Source organism: Gigantopelta aegis, unplaced genomic scaffold (assembly GCF_016097555.1).
Source record: "Gigantopelta aegis isolate Gae_Host unplaced genomic scaffold, Gae_host_genome ctg1824_pilon_pilon, whole genome shotgun sequence".
NCBI classification, from domain to species: Eukaryota; Metazoa; Mollusca; class Gastropoda; order Neomphalida; family Peltospiridae; genus Gigantopelta; species Gigantopelta aegis.
In genome coordinates, this window is record NW_024532793.1 from 45,352 (window position 1) to 70,319 (window position 24,968).

At 35.4% G+C, this 24,968-nt stretch overlaps 3 protein-coding genes and 3 pseudogenes across 3 annotated transcripts; 2 read left to right on the forward strand and 4 right to left on the reverse strand.

The window, feature by feature from the left end:
• Window positions 1-2,018: 2,018 nt before the first annotated feature.
• Window positions 2,019-4,897, reverse strand: LOC121391159 (annotated as a pseudogene).
• An 88-nt stretch (window positions 4,898-4,985) lies between these two features.
• On the forward strand, window positions 4,986-8,398 carry LOC121391160 (annotated as a pseudogene).
• A 124-nt stretch (window positions 8,399-8,522) lies between these two features.
• Window positions 8,523-10,011, reverse strand: LOC121391166 (annotated as a pseudogene).
• Window positions 10,012-10,402: 391 nt separating this feature from the next.
• On the reverse strand, window positions 10,403-13,510 carry LOC121391161 (transmembrane protein 64-like). Its single transcript, XM_041522879.1, is given in 5 exon segments — window positions 10,403-10,514; window positions 11,289-11,536; window positions 11,921-12,084; window positions 12,087-12,232; window positions 13,506-13,510. Coding segments are annotated over 5 exon segments (675 nt in total).
• A 343-nt stretch (window positions 13,511-13,853) lies between these two features.
• LOC121391162 (1-phosphatidylinositol 4,5-bisphosphate phosphodiesterase gamma-1-like) lies at window positions 13,854-21,928 on the forward strand. Its single transcript, XM_041522880.1, is given in 26 exon segments — window positions 13,854-14,034; window positions 14,092-14,222; window positions 14,224-14,242; window positions 14,592-14,682; window positions 15,520-15,601; window positions 15,660-15,752; window positions 15,754-15,927; window positions 15,979-16,094; window positions 16,139-16,228; window positions 16,267-16,484; window positions 17,498-17,535; window positions 17,584-17,682; window positions 17,819-17,850; window positions 17,937-18,068; window positions 18,185-18,365; window positions 18,565-18,719; window positions 18,785-18,962; window positions 19,075-19,128; window positions 19,130-19,558; window positions 19,624-19,723; window positions 20,014-20,235; window positions 20,285-20,330; window positions 20,380-20,482; window positions 20,534-20,648; window positions 20,729-20,970; window positions 21,728-21,928. Coding segments are annotated over 26 exon segments (3,522 nt in total).
• Window positions 21,929-22,739: 811 nt separating this feature from the next.
• Window positions 22,740-24,501, reverse strand: LOC121391163 (dolichol-phosphate mannosyltransferase subunit 1-like). Its single transcript, XM_041522881.1, is given in 9 exon segments — window positions 22,740-22,844; window positions 22,964-23,094; window positions 23,460-23,514; window positions 23,516-23,528; window positions 23,787-23,908; window positions 24,082-24,135; window positions 24,137-24,193; window positions 24,244-24,343; window positions 24,392-24,501. Coding segments are annotated over 9 exon segments (747 nt in total).
• Between the last annotated feature and the right edge of the window lie 467 nt (window positions 24,502-24,968).

Genomic DNA, 24,968 nt, shown 5'->3' on the forward strand with positions numbered 1-24,968 from the left:
TCATCAATCAAACAACTTGCAGCACTACTCAAAAGATTAGTGTCAGCTATAAGGTGACCACACCCATTTTAAGCCACGCCCATTTACTTTGCAGTTTCCTTTTAGGGATTCCACTTCGCCTCCAGCAGAATCTTTACAATGTTCATCTATATTTTTGGACACCCTCGGAGACCTAATAGCACCAGATTCCTCTCTCCCCCTCTCCATCCCACTCCCACTATTAAAATGTTCCATTTGTGATGATGAAATGGAGACCTTCTCCCCCAACTTCTTATAGCTATTAAGGAAGGTTATAAGGAAGAAGAAGATCAAAGATTGGCTGACGACTTTACTGCTTCCATAGCAGAAACTCACTGATTTGCTAGCAGACTAACCCCAGATGCTTCTGGCTGACTCCGCCCAGTTTGGATCTGCCAGCTATGCAGAGTTTAGAGCAGCAGTTTTATCACGACCTAGTGTTTACAAACAGGATTAGAATTGTCGTCAAGGTAACCAATATTATTATTGTTAATGTTAATTCCATCATTCTTAGTCCTGAGTACTGGTTAGCCACACCCCCTTATGACGAGGCTGAGTTAGAACCAGAAACGGTGCGTTGATTTATCGAATGAATAAATTTATTTTTTTTATTTCTTTAGCTTTCTATAAACATTGAAGATTTAGCTAAAGAAAGTTGTTCTGGACTTAATTTACAAGAAGAGCTTAAAAAACAGTTTCTACCATCTCCACCATCATCACCAGCTAAACACGAAGGTAAGTGGTAGTAGTGGGTGTGGTCAAAGGTGTGGTTTATTTATAACAGGAAAAAAAGATTGTTATCAGTGGACCAGAAGCACAACAAAAACTAAAGGAAGGTATGTTAGTTATAAATGTACATACTAAAAATATAAGCTCAAAAATGTAATATTACAGAAAATGGTGTTGTTTATTTAATAGCTATACAGCAAAGGCTGCTTTGGGGCGTGGTCGAGATCTTTTCCGTACTAGAAAACAAACACTAGTCGTCCTCCCATCAATGCATGTTGATGAATTTATGAACATAGGACCGAGGTAAGAATCATCAAGCCCCCCTTTACCTAATGAGTATTAATTGCTTTTTTATATAGTTACCTGGTGGTTTACAAAGAGAAGCTATAGGAAGCATGTCTCGAGGGATTAATTAGGGGGCGTGCAGCATGGGTGGGCTAAGTAGTGGATACATGATGCCTCCTCCTCCATTGTTACCACCGCTCATCTCAGTGGACGATGGATGAGTGGATCTCGCTAGTCTGGGACCTTATCATCGACGTGATCTTCCGGGTGAGTTTAGGGGGATCCTCCTTAAATTAGTTTTGTTTAATTAGGTTTACACCCACCATCAATGCACTCGTGGGAGTCCCGTACTCAACAGTTTTTTGGCATCAATTAGTAAACCTGAGCCAATGAGGTATATAACTATGTCATGTGATCTATCATGTGGACTTATTAACTAGGTCTTGTCTGAGTCATGTGATGCAACAGGTATATGTACATGTTTTAATGAATTATTATTTTTTACTATTTTGTAGATCCTTATAATCGAGCTAGAGTGCAAGTATGTCACATAACATCACATGACTCTCGTGTGACTGATTTCACACTATAGGATGGTTGAAATGACACATTATGCACGACCTAGTCCAAGTAGTAGCCGGATGTCTAGTCGCCTCTCTCGTAGAAATTAATTGTCCCCATTCATTAAGTAATAACCTTCAATGTCATTATTACCTAATGATGATGTCATGATTTGTCATCATATAAAATTGTTAATAATAGTTATTATAACCAGGTTATCAGACACTGAGGAAAATTCTGGGTCGTGATGAAGGGGTGTGGCAGTGGGGATGTCCCCTCCGTCCCTTCTTTCGTTCTAACTCTTCCTCTTTTATTTTTTCAATTTTCTTCATATACTTCAATTTCACTAGGTTCTAGAAACTAAACAAGAAGTAATGGTTATATATTATTTTCAAACAAACTTCTAACTGTTGTCCTTGTTCCCATCATGCTAGCTCCATGCCTTCATTACCTCAGATTGAACTACCTACAAAAAATAAAATGGCAATTCTTTATCTTAATATATCTTACCTCTAACAGTGCTCTAATAGCCCAGTGTGATAGCATCTTCTCTCGTTTTAACATTCTCCTCAGAATAATGCTTCTCATAAACTCACGGACAGTTTTTGGCACTACGACCAGTTGCTGCTGCCTATATAAGAAGCCAATCACATGTTCATCACATGACATCACATGATCTTACTTTCCATTCATGGTAAGTACCAGCTGGTTCTGTTTGATATAATTTTAGGTGGTTTGTACCCTCGTCAAATCCCATCACTAATAATGAGATACCAAATGGACGAGCACCACTACTTGTGTGTATATCGCTATGGCAACAAATCATAAGTCACATATCTATCACATGATAGTCACCTGACAGATAGTAGCAATAATGTCTAGTAATATACTCAATAGTGACGGGATCTTCAACAGTTAACTTGTGACTTTGACATTCAATACGAGCTTGATTTATTTAATACACGAGCATCAGCAGTAAGCCCTAAATATATTAACATTTACCAAATAAGGTAATACCATATTATATGTTACTATGAGCAATACTACATGTAGCTAGCCTGCTGGTAACAGGATTTAATGGCAACATAATATTGTACACATAAATGTGTTGAAGTGGGTACTCCATTGGTAACTAGAGTTTAGACATTAAGCTATACCATTAACAGTACTGGCTCTAGTGCATGTAGTAATGATATAACATTTACCAGCAAAAGCGAGGCAGACATGATCGTCTATTGAACAGATCTTACGTACAGTACGAGCATCTTGTAGCTTAGCCAACGCTCTCTTTTCCACTGCCAGAACTACAGTGTCCAAACCTCTCACAGCAACCTAGTATATAACACTGGTACTGTACATATAGTAGTATATTATAAGCTCACAGCTGTAGAGCCTTTTTCACTGCTTCTTTGCGCGTATTTCTACTTGAAATAGTGTCCATCTGGTGAGAAGACGTTAAAGCACTGTCATATCGACCGCTCATAGGTACTGTTGTAATAGGAATTGCTGTAGAGAATCACGAGGCAGGGCATTAAATAAAATTTGAAGGTGTGGCTTATTATTATTTTTTCCAATAAAAAGATGTGGATTAGTCTACCTTGTTTTTTTAGCAGACAATGCCTTCCTCACCAGTGAGAGCTCACGACACAGATGATGACTGCCCCTAATATTAATCGATTACCTGTGCTGAAATCTCCACCCACGCATTATAATTATGACTGGTAATCTCTTCTACTGTACTGTGAAGTAATAGTATCTCTATATAATACATGTATTTGTTCATAGAACATGTTTTTTCTGAAGATAAGGACCACCCATGACTCCTCCCATACATACAGGTAATAATGATACATTTAATTATATATAATTAATTTATAATTAATAGGGTCATTGAAACTGAGAAGGTATTAATTTTTAATGAGATAATGTTTGTACAATTATTAGTGCATTGAAAATACTACCATATCAGAGAGACGATGTAGGAGCATTCATTCTTTCTGTAAGTTTCAACAAGATAGTTTCTTGTACGAGAATACAGTCCAGATCAGAATAGCAGGAAGAGATGCAGAGATCAGTCTGTGAACACAGCATTGATAGCGAACACGAGAACAAAAGAAGGAAGCAAGATCACATTATTTGTGGATATAAATAATCATCAACAAATATGTTTCTGCTAAACAAAAGAAAGAAAAAGATTTCCTCTTACACCACCATTCAAGTACTTGAAGTATATTTATAAATTATTAATTATTTTAATTTAGGAACGCAAACGTTCAAAACCAAGGCTATTATTAAAGATACTACAAAATAATACATTTTATGATACATAATTATTAACCCTTATCTGTCAAAATATTAAAGTCTATTAATATTAATCTATAGTTTTTTAATTGACCGTATATTCCAGGATACTATTTACCACATGGTTTTTAGTGTTAAGCGCCAAAGGTCAAATGAGTGGCATGAAACGAGACAGATCTCCTCCATCAAGGAAAGATTATAGACAGAGAGAAGGAGAAGAAAGGGTCGTTCAAGGTCTGTAAAAGTATTATATCTACCTGTAAACTATATAATAGTTTATATCATTTTATTTATAATTTTATTTTATGACTGGCAATCTTTTTTTCTTTCTCAGATCCAGAGTCCAAGATTTACAGGACGTGATTGGAAAGAAGATGGCATAAGTAACAACACACAAAGAGAAGAAGAGCACTTAAAAGATCTCGTCTTTTTGTTTGCAATGTAGAATCTAACCTTATATCACGTACTGATCTCATTGATATCTTTTCTCGCCATGGAGAGGTTCTAGCTGTGTCTATACATGGAGGTTATAGCTTTGTCCAGATGGACACATGAAAAGAATGCCAATAGAGCAGTAAATTATGAACATGGAGCACAGATAAATGTTGTAAAATAAGTAGACCCTCCCCATGTATTGAAGTGAATTTATTTATTTTTCAGATGTGAGTTTCTCTACGCTGCTTTAAAAGCTGGAGCTAGATGTAAATCTCTTTACTTAATAAACTTCTCTGTAACCACACCCCTTGCTCTTTTCTTTACTTGACTTTCCCATTTGCCCCTTTCTTTGCTTTCTAATCCTTCCTTAGTCTTGTCCTTGGCAAGTTAATTAACCACACCCCCCCTTTTCTTTGTTACATTTCTTAGGCTTGTCTTGTCTACTTACATTCTTTTTACTTTCTATATTATTTTCTTTTATCTCCCTTTAGTCAAACGACCCCAGTGAACCGATCAGTGTCTCCTCCTCATCTCCGAAACTATCCTCCACCATTCCCCCATCCCCCATCTCACAGTTCCCTCAGATAGTGATCTGATAGACCGTGAAAGAAGATTAGCCTCGTGTATTGGCTCTTGAACGAGAACTAAAACAAGAGATGAGCTATCTTGGATATGAAAATCCAGAACCTTCCTACAGCCGTAGGGGAGGAGGAGCAGATCTTGTCTCCTTTTCCCTTACCCTGAATTCTTACACCAAGAAAGAACACCAACTACATTACACTAAAAGAGGACATTTAGTGAAACCACGTCAAGAAACTAGAATCTCCACCCCACACTATATCTCCTCGAGGAACGCTCTTCAGGAAGATGGGTACACTTCAAGAACTACAAGTGATCGATTTGGTCGTTACTCTACAAGCATGGGGGATCCTGATTATGGACGAGGGCCACAGAGCAGCTGGCAGTAATAGCGTTCACACCTATCCCTTATCACTTGTTGTACTTGTATTATTACATAAGGAAGTGGACATAAGCTTTCTTTTATCTTTTTAATTATATCGTTGAAAATCTTTAATCTTATCTTGGAGGTCTTTTCAAATAAGTTTCCCTTGCTAAAAAATTAAAAATCCTTAATGCAGTTTAGCAGTTTACATATAGCAGTAAATGACATTTAACTGCTATATGTAACCACATGATTAGGGCCTAAACTAAAAATAGTAACACGCTGCCATTTACTAATTCTAGTAACAATGTACTATATTAAGAGCACCCTTTATAACTTACCATCATCACATGACATGTTGTAATTGTGTAATACATTTCGACATCTATGAGTGATACTAAAGTGCCCATAAAATGTGTTATATCTTTTGTAATACTTACATGTTAGCTGCTCTACTTCGTTGCATAACACCAGACAGACAGAGTATGGCAAGCACAATTAGACATAATGATAATCCTTTATGTGCCCACACTAATTCTGTATATGTATTCTATACAATGTGTTAAATAATTATATAACTGATATTGAACTTACATATGGAATTTTTCATCTCTCCATAAATTCCATATTGATGCAAATAAAACCGCAACACCATTACAAGTAGAACTATTGATGATAGAGTCTTGAATAAATTATTATAGATTCCTTGCAGTAGTTCACTGCTTCTTACCTCGCCATTTGGTGCTAGTAGAGTCAATGTAACTGACCATTCTGTTAAACGTTGTTCAAAAGCTTTCAAATCTGTAATAAAATAAATAAATAATTTTATATTGACTTAAGACCTTCAGTCTGTTCTCTAGTATTCATTGCCACGCCTCTTTAATTAAGCTCTTGCGGACTCCACCTACTTTTGCTTGGAAAAGGAGGGTTTTAAGGAATTCATTCAAAATGCCTTCTTTTTGGAGAAATGCAGGAATTAGGTACGCCATTACGTACCACACAAATACTAGATTAGAAATAAATTGCAATAGATTAATAATAGTAATGTAATTTAATCAAATTCTACATCTTTTAGTTACATAGAATACTCCAGTATATGTGCTAGGCTATTGCGAAGAGCATTAAAAACCCGAAGTACGTGCCGAAGTTTTGAAATGTGAGGAAAGTACAATGAAATTGACACGTTGGGAACAAGGAAAACCCGCTGAAAGTATAAGTCTATGACAAGTGTTGTCTGTTAATTTTAACCTTTACTTTGTAGGAACAATTAACCAACCAACACAATCATAGTTCATTCAGATTCAAGGAAGTTAAAACTGATCTGGACTGTGTATAAAATATATCTATTGTATTTAGAACTAGTATTATTGAAAATAAAACAAGGTTGAATCAATTTCTAATTTAGCAAGCACAGCTGCTTCAGCAGGAGATACCAGTGAAACTCTGACAAAATTTACACTAACAAAACATTGACATCCAGTACGTTTAGCTAAAGAAAGTGGGAACATAAGTATAAATAAGGTTTGTGTTTATACATACCTAGTCGTTGAGCCATACCTGAAGATATCGCATCAGTAGGTGGTCCAAATAATTGAGACGAAACCACTTCTGATGTCTAGTAATTGAACACCATAAATATTTACTAAAACAGTCACATTCCAATAATATATGTTTTATAAAATAATATTAAGTGTCATACATTTATGTTTTTCATAGCTACAGAAAGAACGTCCATTTTAGCTGTTGTGCCGATCCATAACATAAAACTTTGTTTCAGTCTCAAAACATTAAATAAACAAACTGTCCTTGCAAAAGCTCCTTGAAAGAGTACACTCCTACACCACGTGGTTTCCATAGCCATGATAATTTACGGACGTATGCGGAAACATTCTGAAATTTGTATAGAAATGTAATGCGGGAAAAATTAATTGAAAAAATCATCTCCGTATACTACTAAGTGGACTTGTCAAGAGACAACAGAAAGAAAAAGAGTACAAAAATAACTATGAAGAAGACGAGGAAGATAGCAGGCCTAAAAAAGTTTCCCAAACACTAGTAGAAAAGACTCACAAAAAAGATTAATTATTATACTAGAAAGAGCGAACTTGGAAACCATCAAAGTATGTATCCTTACTAACGACTAATATAATTAAATTAATAAATTTAGTATACACAGTATTACATATAGGAAATGTGCCATTAGTGATGTTGTTATTTAGATAATTATTCTATAATTATGTTATTGTAAATAATTACTATTGATGTGTTTTATGTAGGTAGGTAAAGATTTCGAACTGCTCAATTCAGACAAGCACAAATCTCAAATAGCCAAATATGGGGCGTGAGGTCAGCTCAGCGAGACCAGACATTACTCATCAGGTGTGAAATTGTAAAAAGACATCACCATTGGAATGATTGTTATTATATTTGTGTGTCTATCTCTTGTTCTCACATAGTGTCTAATGATGTTACTAGATAGTCCATTAAACAGAGCAGGTATGCTACAAGTTTATATACATACTGAGAGAAACGTATTGATTGAAGTCCCACCCGCAAACAAGAATTCCTCGTACTTTTGATCGATTTTGTGGGCTAATAGGTGAGTAAAGTAGGTGCCCATTAGTGTCTGGAGTACATTTAAAAAATTGAATTAATGATGTGGTTTGGTGTTTTGGGTATCTGTTTACTCTGTGTTATTTTAATCTGGCTTCCGGATAGTTCAGCTGTTAAACAAGTTGAGTATTCATGCTGCAGATGGTCCTATGAAGCTTATGAAAGTACTAACCTCAAATTATCTGTGCCAACCTTTTCCTGACCAATGTAGGTTATCAAGAATCCTGTTGTTGACCATTTACCCACAGGATGTAGAAAAATTGGCACATCTTTTCATGCGGAACAATGCCTAAATGTACGCCAATTTGCTCAAGAAAAGCCTATTGTTTTTGTAGTAGGAGCAATGGCTCATGGAAAGTAAGCATGATACAATGGTAGTCTTTGTGAATGGCATTACAGGTATCTGTTGACTACACTGAACAAGATATTGCTATTAGTGAATACCCATTATCAGCAGCACTAACATGCACTAAAATTTGTAGTGCCTTTGAAGAGGCCTGGGGAATTCATTAATCATATTATCACATTTGTACTAACAAGTTATAAGTTAATGAACTAATGGTATTACAACGTATTAATCAAATAAATACAGGCCAGAAGTTCCATATGGATATAGTTCAGGGATTTAAGATGAAATTTAAGCATCTTCGGCTTCCTCTTCCTCATCTTCCATTTCAGCTTCATCATCAGCAGTAGCTTCTTGATACTGTTGATACTCAGATACCAAATCATTCATGTTAGATTCAGCCTAAATGTATACATAATATAGATACACTCACACACAACAGTACTATAATTTACTCAGTAAACTCCATCTCATCCATGCCTTCACCAGTATACCAATGCAAGAAAAGCCTTACGCCTGAACATAGCAGTGAATTGCTCACTGATACGCTTAAAGAGCTCTTGGATAGCAGTGCTGTTACCGATAAAGGTAGCAGACATTTGAGACCACGGGGTGGGATATCACAGACAGCGGTCTTAACATTGTTGGGAATCCATTCTACAAAGTAAGAGCTGTTTTTATTTTGAACGTTAAGCATTTGTTCATCCACTTCCTTCATGGACATGCGTCCGCGGAACATAGCGGCAACTGTGAGATAGCGACCATGACGTGGATCACAAGCTGCCATCATGTTTTTAGCATCAAACATTTGCTGGGTAAGTTCAGGACGGTCAAAGCCCGGTATTGTTGAGAGCCACGACTAGTAAGGGGAGCAAATCCAGGCATGAAGAAATGAAGACGTGGGAATGGAACCATGTTGACAGCAAGTTTACGCAAGTCAGCATTGAGCTGACCAGGGAATCGCAGACAGGTAGTAACACCGCTCATGGTAGCTGATACAAGATGGTTGAGGTCGCCGTAAGTAGGAGTCGTTAGTTTAAGTGTACGGAAACATATGTCGTAAAGAGCTTCATTGTCAATGCAGAAAGTTTCATCGGTATTCTCGACAAGTTGATGTACTGAGAGAGTGGCATTGTAAGGTTCTACTACAGTATCGGATACTTTGGGGGATGGAACAACACTGAAGGTGTTCATGATTCTGTCTGGGTATTCCTCACGGATCTTAGAAATAAGAAGAGTTCCCATGCCAGAGCCGGTACCACCACAAGAGAGTGAGTAAGCTGGAAGCCTTGAAGACAATCACAGCTCTCGGCCTCTTTCCTAACAACATCTAAGACGGAGTCTACTAATTCAGCTCCTTCAGTGTAATGACCCTTGGCCCAGTTGTTACCAGCACCACTTTGACCTAAAGAAACAGTTATCACCTGAAATAACTTTCAATATAGAAACTTACCAAAAACAAAGTTATCAGGACGGAATATTTGGCCAAATGGTCCTGAACGAACTGAATCCATTGTGCCTGGGCTCTAAATCGACTAGTACAGCACGAGGTACATATTTGCCACCGTAGCCTCGTTGTAGTAGACATTAATACGTTCTAATTGAAGATCAGAATCACCTATGTAAGTACCAGTGGGATCAATGCCATGTTCGTCAGAGATAACTTCCCAAAACTGTGAGAAAAGTTAGTCAGTATGTGTTAAATTTAAAATAATCTACTTACTTTAGCTCCAATTTGGTTGCCACATTGGCCAGCTTGTAAATGAACGATCTCACGCATTTTAAAAGTAAACAAATCGAGAATAGAGAAATAGTCTGCACACAAAACTCACAACTGTCTGGCAGTGTCTGCAAGTGATATAATAAGGTGTGTCGGTTTCTTTTGAACCTCAGCAACGCGCGTTTCTAGTTAGCAACAGTATCTTAGTAACCACAGGTTGCTCTGCAGTCGTTAAGCAACATTTGGATTTCAATAATTTCATTGGCTAACATTTACAACCACGCGATGATGTCATTTATTATAAATTTGCATTATTCATTACCACGTGGTTCAGTTTGATTATGGCCAATCCACACAAGCAAGGACTATCAAAAGCATTAGTAGATATGAAAGCAAGTAACCAAACAACCTGATAACATAAAATTGTTTTTTAAAATATTTAATATCTTCTTTAGTTTATGAAACGTCGCTCAAGAAACAAACCAGATTTGGATGATGGAGGAGTGTTAACAGATAAATGGGTCGTACCAAATGTACCTGAGACACCATCATTGTCTACACGACTAGAAGTGATAGATAGTTATGTAGAATTTGAGGAACTTAATCAGTTTGGTCGGTTTCTCGTATAACCAATACAACAAAGACATTGAAGTATATATATAATTATAATAATCCAATTGTACATGTACTGATCATATCAACTATTGAAATATTTGCTAAATCTTTATTTTATTATTGAATTGAGTGTGACTTAAAAATTCCTCATAAAAACTACATTTTATATTTCTATATTTCTAAACCAGAGCATTATAACATATATTTGTATAGCACAATTAATGTAATACATAATGGTACTATACATTGACATTACGGAAGTAATCTTGTTTATTTTAGCGTCTAATGGTGGCCTACAACAAACAATGGACAAAGATACACTCAGTGAGGGTGAAGTGGAAGACGACATGGAAGAGGATGTGTCAGTGAGAGCTGTAGAAGTAGCACAAAGGCAAGTGTTATCATAATTAGTTCATTGTCTACATAGACCAGGGCTGTGGTATGACATATATGGGCCTATTAAATATTATGTTTATAAAAGGGATGAGTATTTAATCCTCTTGGAATAGGTATGAAGAATTGGGTATGAAACCAAGTAGCAAAGTGTTAGGAAAAAGACAAAGAAAGTAAATCTTAATGTTCTATTTGTTGGTCAATTCTACAATTAAATATGAAATATCTTCATTTGGTTAAATTTTGATTAAATATAAAATTATCATGATCATTGAATATATATTGAGATTAGAAATGATAATAACAGGGTTATCTTTTTTTCTTCTAACAATCCACTCTCCACATCCTTTGGTTTGGCCAGTTTACCAAGTTCTTGTTTTGCTTTATGCACCAAATAAAGTGATAAAATAACACTAAATATAATTTGTATTGTTAAAATAATATATCCATCAGCTCTATCTGCTAAAATCTCTTTCATATTTCTGACTGTACTACCCATGTATGTATTAAGGACTTGAGTTGGGAATAAACCAAGTATTGAGCCGATTAGAGCTTTAGTAAATTCCACTTCTGTTATCTATTGAAGGATAGAGTACACATTATGAGTAACAGGGGAGTACCAAATATAGTAATATATTGATATAATTGTTCCATTACTAGAAGGTGTGTGTTTTAAACATGTTATTTAAAGGTGGTTCTAATTTACTCAAAGACAAGTTATTAATATTATTAATAATAGTCTAATAAAAGATGACCTAATGGCTGCTTGGGATGATCTCAAGTGTTGCTATGACACATCATGTGATGGTTAATCACTATTATCTTGTTTGCTCTTTTATATATCACATCAAAGTATGTACTGACTGGGTGTTAAAGGTCACCTGATAGGAATTGTACTAATAATTAAAACAACATTTAGTATGTTAACAATAACATATAAAAATGGAATATGCATACTTACTGCAAACAATGCATTTTGAAGTCCAAATGGAATGGGAGTGAGTCTGGTTAACAAAATGACTCTGAATCCATGTGGTCCTTCAACAACTTTGGTCATTGCTAATAGAGCAGGGGATGAAGCAATGTACTGCCCCGCCCACTCTCTCATACAACATCGACACACCACAAACCTATCATAAATCCAATAGTTACTGAGACAGTCACTACTGCTTGACCACGTAACATACCGTACAGATAACCAGCAGCCATATTTAAAATAATATAACCGAATCCAAATGGAAAAGATATAATTGTAAAGAGTAAGATGAAGACACTTAAACTCCAAATAAATGGAAGATTTTCTAACCAATTTAAGAGCTGTGTTAAATAGCCTCTTCCCAATGAAATAAATGCAATGCAAAAAATACTAAATATTAGTAATGGCCCTGTGAATTGACCACATGTTACACAGGTACGCCTCCATCTTTGACATGCTGATAAGCTTTCGATGTCCTCTATATCAAGAACTGGTATTGAGGAAGAGGTGGAAGAAGGAGGGGGTAGTTGGAACATCCCTGTGGTCGAGAGGGACGCAGCCATCTACTGATACAACAGGATAGCTAAGTTTATCTAGGATGATGTTGCATTCTGGCGACCAATCGTCTTCTTGTTCTGAATGTGAGAGATCTGTACTGGAAGGGCTAGTGGAGACCAAATGGGGTGGCAACGAGGGAGCCTCTAGTACTTCCCTAGAGTGAGACATTAGCGGTTTGGTCAATTGCTTTGCCTAATGTAGTTAGAGTCAGCTCATCATATGAGTAATTTTATATATATATAGTAGGCGTGGCTTATTAACTTAAAATTCTTTTTTTTTTTGTCCAGAATATTTGAGCAATGTTTTATTTATTTCTGCTCCTGTTCTCTCCTCAATTTCTTGACTTGACCACGAACAACACGATTTCTCTACAGCAACAAAATTAAATACAGTCATTTTTATTATAAACTGTTACCTCTTTCTTGAGTAACTGAACTTTGAACCTTTGAAAGTCAGTGAGCGAGGCTCTAGTTTTACTGAGCTGGATCTTTTTATATAGATTACACTCTTCCCACTTTTTGTCAATTTCTGCCTTCGCCCAAGCTAATTCAAAAAAAGTTCATATCTTGTTAATACACAATATTACTTTTTTTATTGTCTTTTCTCTAGCTGATCGTGGAATTCTGATCTTAAAGTCCATCAAAGTCATTCTATTGAATTGTAGTGCTTGACGCTTGACACCATGAGCTGGTCCATCAATTAAGGCCTACAATGAGATACACGTAGAAGATAGATTTTATCAGACTAAGGTGGGTGTGGTGAATTCATACATAAGAGGTATATTTAGCTATTTTGGTCTCTTTGCCTGAAATTGGTAGCATACTAGATGACTTGCTTGCATGAGCAGTTTCAAAGTAAAGTCTCTCTCCTTACAACAACTTGGTGTGTTTACAAAATTACCAAAAGTGTATGAAATTCACCACACCTACTTTGTGTATATAGACAAATTATTTTAGTCATACAATTTTATTTAAAGCATGTCTTAGTATAAGAATCAACTGCTTAAACTAACTCCATCTTATCACAGACTATATTATGATTAATGTATTCTATTTCACCTTCTTCTGATCAATAACATCAATGATAACACACAATTTACCAGCATCAGGGCCGTCTGTAATATAAACTACGCGACCTATTTCCACAAATCTTGTGAAAACCTACAGGAATGTGGATATAGAAGATAAAATAAAGATCAACACAAAAACCTCACCATTTTTGTCACAACGTGGTCAGCCTCTCATTGCGCATGCGCAGAAGTTATTTAATTTTTATTGCTCTTTTTCGGCACGCACGTGAGGGAGATGGGTTGGTACTTCATGCCCTAAAAATTATATCTTGACAATACAGCCAGTCCATCATGGATCCCAAAATTCAGAGAATAACAGACATAATGAAGGCCTTAGAGTCTGGGACTGTAATGTTTAAGTTCAAACGCAGAAGGCCTCCAGAGAAACGTATTTTTACTTTGAGATTGACAACATTTGAAATCCTTCAATTTCCATTTCCAAGCAGAGGTCGAGCTATCATTGAAGACACAGGTACATTGTTATAACTTAACTATTTCTGTGAATAATTCACAAACTCTTTTTTTGTAGTTGATGTGAGAGAGATCAGAGAAGTTAGAGAAAGTGTAGAATCTTTGGATTTCAAGAAAGGCCAAGAGGATTTAAAATTAGTTGACCCCCAGTGCTGTTTTATTATTTTATATGGCTCAGAATTTCGTCTCAAAAACACTAAGTGTTGCTGGTAAATAAACTGCATTTAAAGTAATGCTACCTACCTATCTTATTACATGGCAATGATGTCATTCTTAAGTTTAAAGTTACATATCTTCTATTGTGATTCTATTACCAGTATAATAGCCATGACCTAATGATATTTCTATGTAAAATACATGACATCAATTGTACATTCAACTGTAAAAAGAGGAGGTCCCCTGTAATCAAGATACATAGAGTTGTGATACTTTAATTGTATTGAACTAGTAGTACATTAATTGAGATGGCCTCCTGTATTATATAATGTAATACAACCTTGTTAATTACTAAATAACTCATCTACTAGTTTATAGATTCTATGATCATCTTTCCATTAGCTCTGTGTAGAGAAGAGAGAGATGCTTGGATAGATGCTTTAAAACATATTATGCATCCTACTAACTTTCAGACGCAGCACTTGACAAACAGGTATGCAAAACATGATTCTGAAACCTGTTAGCATGATCATACAGAGTGTGTTTGTTTTGGATATATGTTTGTTTTTTCTCTACCTGTTAAACTGTCATTAAAAACAATGTGAATTTTTAATAGTTTTCATCATGTTGCATGCCCCCCCTCTCTCTTTCTCTCTCTTCCTCCCTTTCTCCCTCCCTCCTTTCTTTTCCCCTTCTCTCTTTCTCTTCCTCCCTCTCTCCCTCTCTCTCTCTCCTTCTCCCTCCCTCCTTCCCTCCCCCTCTTTCTTTCTCTCCCTCTCTCTTCCTCCCTCTCTCTCTCTCCTTCTCTCCCTCCTCCTTTCTTCCCTTTCTCTCTTTCTCTCCCTCTCTCCCTTCCTTCCTTCCTCCCTCCCTCCCCCTCTCTCTCTCTTTCTCTCTACCTCCTTCCCTCCCCACTCTCTCTCTCTCTTCTCTCTCCTCTCTCACTAACTCACTCAAACATACCACACCACTAGTAACATTACTGCATTGATCTTTATCACTCTAGGTGGCTCAGGAAAAAGTTTCTATCATTAGACAAAGGCAACAGTGTGTAAGTAGTACAATACTTGTATATACACACTTACTAATTATCTCCTCAAATGTTTAACAACTATACATCAAAATAGTGTGCGTGTCCGAACAGTGTTTAATAATTACTTGAGTACATAATCAAGTACATATTATACAGCTAATAATACATTCTTAGAATACCTGATATATGACTCATTTGCATTATTATAGCCTTTATTTGGATGTATATGTATTTCACTACTTAATAATATATTGTCTTTATTTATTTATTTATTTATTGTTGTTGTTGTTGTTTCAGTGTTGGTCCAGTTGAATTAAAGAAATTTTTCCAACAAGCTGGTCACAAAGGAAACATGTTAAAAGTCCGACAAATTATGCAGGTATTGTACTTGTCTTCTTAAAAAATAAATATCACAGACTCTTATTTCTTTATTATAGGACTTTGATTCTACAAGAACAGGTGTTCTGACGTGGGATGATTTTGGTCGTATGTATCATTATCATATCTATGATGAGCAGATTGGACGTAAACTTTCATAACTATTGCTCAGATCAAACTCACTTCACTTTTAAAGAACTCTTGACTTTTTTTAGAGATGAACAAAAGGAACCTCATTCAACAGATCCAGCCTCCTTAGTATGGGACTTTGTCAATTTAGCTGGTGGACATCGTGATCCTAGACAACCTTCTCTCACTTTGCCAGAAGTAAGTTTATTAATTTATTGAGACATAGGAAATCCAACTTCCTTTTTTTAGTTTGTTAATTTCCTATTCTCAAAAAGAAATTCTATTTTCAAAGATGAATGCAGCACTGTGTATCAAGATATGGACCGCCCACTTAATCATTATTGGATAGCGTCATCACACAACACGTTAGTCCTGTTTTTAATACCTGTTTATCAAGTTTGTAAAACAGGTACTTGACTGGTAATCAGTACTCAAGTGAATCCTCTGTTGAAGCATATGTGAGAGCTCTACGACAAGGTTGTCGCTGTATTGAACGTAAGTTATTTTAATGATGTCATAGATCTATTTACTGATAAGACCTTTTGTGTAGTGGGACTGCTGGGACGGTCCTGATGGTCCTATAATTTTCCACGGCAAAACTTTGACTTCTAAAATCAAGTTTACTGATGTTGTACAAGCCATTGGAGAACACGCTTTTGCTGTATCTGAATATCCTCTCGTATTATCTATTGAGCAACATTGTGATGTACAACAACAAAGGTTTCAAGCCAATTATTTTAAACAAATATTTGGAGGTGTGTAAGCTCTAAACAGCAATACTTACCACAATTATCTAAGATAGCTATCATTAGTAAGCTCTAGATTATTGAACATCAGTACTTACCACAGTGATCTAGGATAGCTACCATTAGTAAGCTCTAGATTATTGAACATCAGTACTTACCATAGTGACCTAGGATAGCTACCATTAGTAAGCTCTAGACTAGTGAACATCAGTACTTACCACAGTGACCTAGGATAGCTACCATTAGTAAGCTCTAGACTAGTAAACATCAGTACTTACCACAGTGACCTAGGATAGCTACCATTAGTAAGCTCTAGACTAGTAAACATCAGTACTTACCACAGTGACCTAGGATAGCTACCATTAGTAAGCTCTAGACTAGTAAAAACATCAGTACTTACCACAGTGACCTAGGATAGCTACCATTAGTAAGCTCTAGACTAGTAAACATCTGTACTTACCACAGTGACCTAGGATAGCTACCATTAGTAAGCTCTAGACTAGTAAACATCAGTACTTACCACAGTGACCTAGGATAGCTATCATTATTATATAAATAACTGTTATAGATAACAGGATGACATCATTACTGGTACTAACTAAGGATGTTAGTGTTCAGTTATACAATTATTAATTTGTTATTGTTCTTGTTATTAGATATGTTATTAACTCTACCAGTATCATCAAGTAATGAATGCTTACCTTCTCCAAATCAACTTAAAAAAGAAGATTATTGTTAAAGTCAGTTTGTTAATAGTTAATTACAGGGGCAAAAGCCTAAACAGTGCTATACAGTATATTAAAAATGTTATTTATTTATTTATTAATTAGTAGGGGTAGACTCACTTTCCTTTTGTTTTTAGCACAAAAAGTTACACGCCGGTGCAGAATTGACTGCCTCGGTATCATCTCAAGGAGGAGGACGTAGTGAAGGTAAGTTAGTTCTGTTTTATTCTCTTACCACTGATATTACAATAAACAGCTGATTTAGAACATCCTAATGATGATCTGATCTTCTCTCTTAAAACGGTCTCCTCTACATGCAAGATCCTATTAACAAGGTTTGATAGAGATATTCTAGGACTTAGTTTTTTAGACCCTTTTTTTAGAAATGGTCTCCACATTATTTTGTTTTAAGTCATGATAAATTGTCTTTTACTGAACAACAAGAGAAAGAGGAAGACCCTGAACAATCTGAAGATCAAGAGGTATATTATCAACTCACTCATCCATTTGTCTTTCCGTTTATCCATCCATTCATCCATTTGTCTATCCATCCATCCATCCATTTGTCTATTCATCCATCCATTTGTCCATCCATCCATTAATCTTCTTATTATCCAGTTGGCTCCTACAGAGATGCATTTAAAACAACCGTAAGTTATATCAGCAATTTCAATCACCTGGGAGGGAGAGGGGATGTGATAACTCTCACCTTATATTGACCATATTTTGTACACAGCTGGTTTCATGGCAAACTAACTAAAGGCAGAGATGATGCAGAAGTACTATTAGTTGACTATCAAGGTGTCAATGGGGCATTCCTGGTACGAGAGAGTGCAACATTTGCTGGAGACTACTCTCTATCATTTACGTGAGTATCTGTTATCTTTCTTTTGAATATCCTTTTCTTTAATATGTCTTTTCTATGCATCCATTTTCAATATTATGCATCCATTATTGTCTTCTATCTGTCCATTTCTTACATAGTCGAGATCACAAATACAATCATGTTCGTATCCATACAAAGTCTGAAGGTGGCAAGACAAAATATTACCTCACTGACCACACCCTCTTTGACTCCATCTATGAACTAGTCGAACATTACAGACAAGCTCCATTGCGTAGCCCACAATTTGAACAAATCCTTAGCACTCCAGTCCCTAGAAAAGTATGTGGGGTTTACCATATTGACCACACCCCTTTATTGCGAATAAGGAATATTGCCTTTAATTTGGTCTCCTTAGTATTGTACAATAGTTGAGCAATGTGCTAGATAGTATTCATATGGGACTAGAACTAATGTCTTGCATATAGAAAATGTCTTATTCAATGGTTGTATTTCTATTAGGATACTCATGAGAGAACAGCCATGGTTCAACAAAGATGTCTCAAGTAGGAAAGCAGAAGAAATGTTAAAGAGAGTTAGAATGGATGGTGCATTTTTGGTACGTCCCTCGGGTGCAGGTCAGGAGTCATTAAAGGATGATCATTATGCGAAAAAAACATGGGCCATAAGTTTTAGGTAAGACTAATATGTTGATATATTTACTAATCTCTCTTTCTTTCTCTCTCTCTCTTTCTCTTTAGAGCTGACAAAAAAATCCGTCACTGCAGATTTTGTGAAGAGAATGGTCAGTTTACTATTGGGTCAGCAACCTTTGATAGTATGTCAGAACTGATTTCATATTATGAGCAGAATCCTTTGTACCGTCGTATGAAGTTAAAGTACGCCATTAATGAAGATATCCTGAGACAAATTGGACAGGTATTTTGCTAAATGGACAGATGAAAAAATATTAAATGGATTGATACATTGATAAAATAGATTAATAATTGTTTTAATGGATTAATGTATTAATAAATATTATATATTTTAGGATCCAGACAACAGTTTATATCACTCTGCAGTTTATTTTACGTTAAATGAAGAAACAAGCTAAGACTGTATCAGTACGTGCTCTCTATGACTACAATGCCATGATGAGTGACGAATTATCTTTCTGTCGTGGTGCCGTCATTACTAATGTTGAGATATTAGAAGGTGGATGGTGGTGTGGAGATTATGGCAAGTTCACACGAGGGTGGTTCCCGGCAAACCACGTTGAGGAGATTAAAACAGAAGAAATTGAAGAGCAGGAAGAGAAGCAGCTGGGAAATTTACAACAAGGAGCTATTAATATTGTTGGTTGTATGACTGAGCTGTCTCAACCTCCTGGCTCTAAATATTACGTATTGAAAATATTCCCTGGGGCTAGTTCCGGGATAGGACAACCTGGTTTGGAGGTGTCTGCTGAAACTATGGAAGATATCTTGCAGTGGAAGGGTGCTATTGATGCTGCCAGTAACAAGGCCACTAGTATGGTAAGTAAACCATGCCCCTTTAATAACCATACCTAATAATACAATTATTTTTGCTATTTTTTTAGATTGATAAAATGAACAAACAGCAAAGAATTCAAGGAATTGCTCAAGAGATGTCTGATATTGTAGTCTATTGTCAACCAACTAAAGATTTTGACATTGATAGTGAGTATCTATAGCTAGTATGAGTCTCAGACTATAATTAATATTGGTCTCAGTATTGATAAAATAGGAAAGTATGAGTCTCAGTCTATAATTAATATTGGTCTCAGTATTGATAAATTAGTAAAGTATGAGTCTCAGTCTATAATTAATATTGGTCTCAGTATTGGTAAATTAGTAAAGTATGAGTCTCAGTCTATAATTAATGTTGGTCTCAGTATTGATAAATTAATAAAGTACGAGTCTCAGACTATGTAGCATGAGTCTCAGTTTGCCCATTTATTTTCTCACAGATCCTCTTAAAGGCAAATATTACCAAATGACTTCATTTGTTGAGAACAGACTTGATCGCTATGTTAAAAATAAAGAACATGTTGATAATTTTGTTGTATATAGTCGAGTACAAATGAGTCGAGTTTATCCCAAAGGTCAACGCCTTGATTCATCAAATTATGATCCCATGCCAATGTGGTGTGCAGGATCTCAACTTGTGGCATTGAATTATCAGACTCCAGGTTAGTCATGTGATTCCAGCATTCAAGTCATGTGATGTATCATTTGTAGATAAATCCATGCAGTTGAATGAGGGTCGTTTCATGCAAAATGGGAGGTTAGTTGCAATATAATAAAGTGGTTGTGGTTGATATTTAATTATGTAGGTGTGGCTATGTTTTGATGCCAGACTGTCTTCTATTTCAAGAAGGGTTTAACCCTTATGATGCAACTACACACAAAACTGAACCTAGTACTATAATCCTTACTGTAAGTGACCACACCCCTTTAATTACTAATTAACAAAATTTTCACAACTAGATAATTGGCGCCCGACATTTAGTCAAACCTGGGCGTGGTATCGCATCGCCTCTAGTTGAAGTAGAAATAATTGGTATGCCTTGTGACAACAGCAAGTACAAAACTCAACAAATAGGTCAGTTATATCTCTCCATTGATCTAATCCTCTGTCCATGTATGATTTATTGACATATCGTTTCATTTTTTTCTTCACAGATTACAACAGTTTCAATCCTATATGGTTTGCAAAGTTTGAATTTGATATTAATAATCCTGAATGTGCTCTCTTGAGGTTTGTGGTACAAGACCTTGATGTGTTTGGTGATCCTATTGATCTGGGACAAGCAGTTATACCGGTACCTTGTCTGAAGACTGGATTTCGCTCGGTGGCTTTGAAAAACCCACATTCTGAAGAACTGGAGTTGGCGAGTTTGTTAGTGCATTTGGAAATGAGAAAAGTAAGTACTGATGTTTACTAGTCTAGAGCTTACTAATGGTAGCTATCCTAGGTCACTGTGGTAAGTACTGATGTTTACTAGTCTAGAGCTAACTAATGGTAGCTATCCTAGGTCACTGTAGTAAGTACTGATGTTTACTAGTCTAGAGCTTACTAATGGTAGCTATCCTAGGTCACTGTGGTAAGTACTGATGTTTACTAGTCTAGAGCTTACTAATGATAGCTATCCTAGGTCACTGTGGTAAGTACTGATGTTTACTAGTCTAGAACTTACTAATGGTAGCTATCCTAGGTCACTGTAGTAAGTACTGATGTTCACTAGTCTAGAACTTACTAATGGTAGCTATCCTAGGTCACTGTAGTAAGTACTGATGTTCACTAGTCTAGAGCTTACTAATGGTAGCTATCCTAGGTTACTGTGGTAAGTACTGATGTTTACTAGTCTATAACTTACTAATGGTAGCTATCCTATGTCACTGTGGTAAGTACTGATGTTTACTAGTCTAGAGCTTACTAATGATAGCTATCCTAGGTCACTGTAGTAAGTACTGATGTTCACTAGTCTAGAGCTTACTAATGGTAGCTATCCTAGGTCACTGTGGTAAGTACTGATGTTCACTAGTCTAGAGCTTACTAATGGTAGCTATCCTAGGTCACTGTGGTAAATAATGATGTTCACTATTCTATAACTTACTTATTGTAGAGGCTTACTAATGGTAGCTATCCTAGGTTACTGCAGATTTTTATTGTGTTTTTAGGCCAATGAAGATGAAGATCTTTATTGTACGATCAGAAGTCTACAAGAGAACATACAGCAACTCAACACACAAATGAGCATGGTTGCTACACAATATAACTCTCAAGGTGCTATGAAACAATTAGCTGATTTATCAGATCAAATGCAAGACAGTCAGACACAATTAAGAAAACTTCGTGATGCTAGAACAAAACAACAGTAAGAATGAAATTACAGTCAAAATATTGTTAATTCAAACATTGTTAATGTATTGAGTCCATGATGGCTAAGTGGTCTAACTATTTGGTTGTCACTAAGTTAAGTAATATTGACTAGGACTAGTATGGGATGCAACTAACTATTAATGTTATGTAACTAAGGGTACCATGTAAATGAGGTCATATCTTTATTAAGTAGCAAGGGATGTTCCATCCTTAATAGGGTGCTCTGTTATGTATGGAAACTGGCGAGTGTCTGAGATAAGTATATTTTAATACTGATTCCTACCCCCTAAACCTTGAATATTAAGTGTGTGACCCTACCCCCTAAACCTTGAATATTAAGTGTGTGACCCTACCCCCTAAACTTTGAATATTAAGTGTGTGACCCCTACCCCTAAAACCTTGAATATTAAGTGTGTGCCCCTACCCCCTAAACCTTGAATATTAAGTGTAGATTGTTCCACTGGCCCAAGCATGAAGTTTAAACTGAGGCTGGGTTTTCATAGGTATGAGGTATTTATTGTATGATACTAATATCTTCTATAATAAATTTGTAATTTTAAATGTATTTGGTCAGTAAATAATGTTACCTCTCTCTCTTTCTCTCTCTGTCTTTCGCACTCACTCACTCACTCACTAGAATTAGAAGCACATCTCGAGTCAACTAATGTTATGATACATTAGTAATAAAACATTCATTAACATTCATTAATTGTTTAGTGCTGGTCTCTCTTTCTTCTCTAGTTGTAGTACATTGTTTAGTGAAATCAATTTTATTATCAATGAAACAATTGAACTGAAATTAGTTGTTGTCTAAGTAGAGGAAAATAATTGAAGAAGACCTTTAGCGTATGAGACAATCTCTGTACCTCCTAACTTTGATTCTCCATATAACCTGTCTACGAATGTTATGGGTACCTAAGGGAATGGGAGGGTATGGAAGTAGATTAATGATCGTATGAAATGACTTGATGATGAATGGATGGGGTGTTGAATAGTGACATAATCCAAGTTGAAGATAAAATCTACGTTGTTACCTCTCCTAAAGTGTAGCCATTTTCTCGAGCACGTACAATCATTTCCATTTGAAACACATATCCCTTTGAGATACAAAGTGAGATAAGATGTTCCAATACCTCTTTACGATATAACCTAACACATAATATAACTAACATATTATATAATATCTAACATATTATGTAATATAACTAACATATTATATAATATCTAACATATTATGTAATATAACTAACATATTATATAATATCTAACATATTATGTAATATAACTAACATATTATGTAATATAACTAACATATTATGTAATATAACTAACATATTATGTAATATAACTAACATATTATATAAAATAACTAACATACTATATAACATCTAACATATTATGTGATATAACTAACATATTATATAATATCTAACATATTATATAATATCTAACATATTATGTAATATAACTAACATATTATATAATAACTAACATATTATATAATATTTAACATTAATATATTGTATTTACGAAAACTTCCTGTCAAATCTGATGCTGAAGGTCGCAATAAAATCTGAGCTAAAAAAATTTGCTCCTCGACTAACAATGTAACAAATAATTACATGTAATCTTAATTAATTAATTAACTACATGTATTATCAATAATTAAATGTATAATTAATTAATACATTTATTATTAATAAATTAAATGTGTGATTAATTAAAACATGTAATATTGATTAATGATAATATTAATTAATTAATTAATTATATATACTATTAATTAACACATAATATTTATTAATTAATTAATATATTTTATTAATTAATTAAATGTATTGTTAATGAATAATGTACCTTATCACTTTTCTGTGTAAGTCCCACCCATAAACTCCACCCCCTAATGAGTATCGAGTACCAGTGACAATATCATAATCACCCTCTTGTTGTTTTTTAATAAAAGTGGGAATAAACTTGGGCTGGAATGAAGGCATGGGATGAGTCTAATAATTATGTAATATGATGGAAGAATAGGAATCAGACTACAATATAAAGCATGAAAATGAGTCTGTGAGCTCTGAGATTTAAGGTATGGAAATATTAGAACAGATTCATAGGATCATAGGAATGGAAGTACGGATCTGAGCCTTACATGATGAGACAGGTCAGCATCCATTAATATAATAAAATTTCCAGTAGCATGTTTTTATTCCATGTATATATGCTGTACCAAGACCTAACTTAGCTGGGCGGGGACGTAAAACCTATAATGATGTCATTATGATGTCATATATAGTAACGATATGATACATACTATTTTTTCTTCTCCATAAATTTTCTGTAGTTGTTTCGCTACATCTAGTGTTCCATCAGGACTGTTGTCATCAATGATAATGACCTCATAATTATAACCACTGCAGAATAGGATATATTGTGGGCATGGTTTAACAATATTGCCTCACCTCTCTTCAAAATGTTGTACTAACAGCCAGATGACCAATGGAAGGTTCTCTCTTTCTTCATAAGTTGGAAGAAGGACTGTGTACTTATCTTCTTCATTTTCTTGATTCATTTTGCATCGCACTAAAGGGTTAAAATAATTTGCAAGGGCTGTTTTTAACCCTTTGATGACTTGACTCTAAGCAACCAATAAACAAAAAGTATTTGCAAAGAGTTCGCCAGTCAGTTCGGCAATGAGTATTCCAGGGGACGTAGCCGCTAAATGGAGAGTCTGTACACCTGATGGCGTCCATATGATTGTATTTGGAACATGGAATGACCCCCCCCCTGCCAGTGGAAAAAAAGAGTCGTTAGAGTTGATGGCAAAGAGGTTAGGGGAAAATAGTCTCATTTCCAGGCTCCAGAAAGGGAATTTAGGAACGAGACTAGGCTATAAATAACAGGACTCTTTTATATTTTAGCTCCTTTTTTAGGTGCTTCGTAAAAATTGGATGTTCTCTTTAATAGGAAAAGAAACATTCTAGTCGGTAGAAAATCTGCTACCATTACTATTGAAGGAGAAGGGCTATCATTTACATA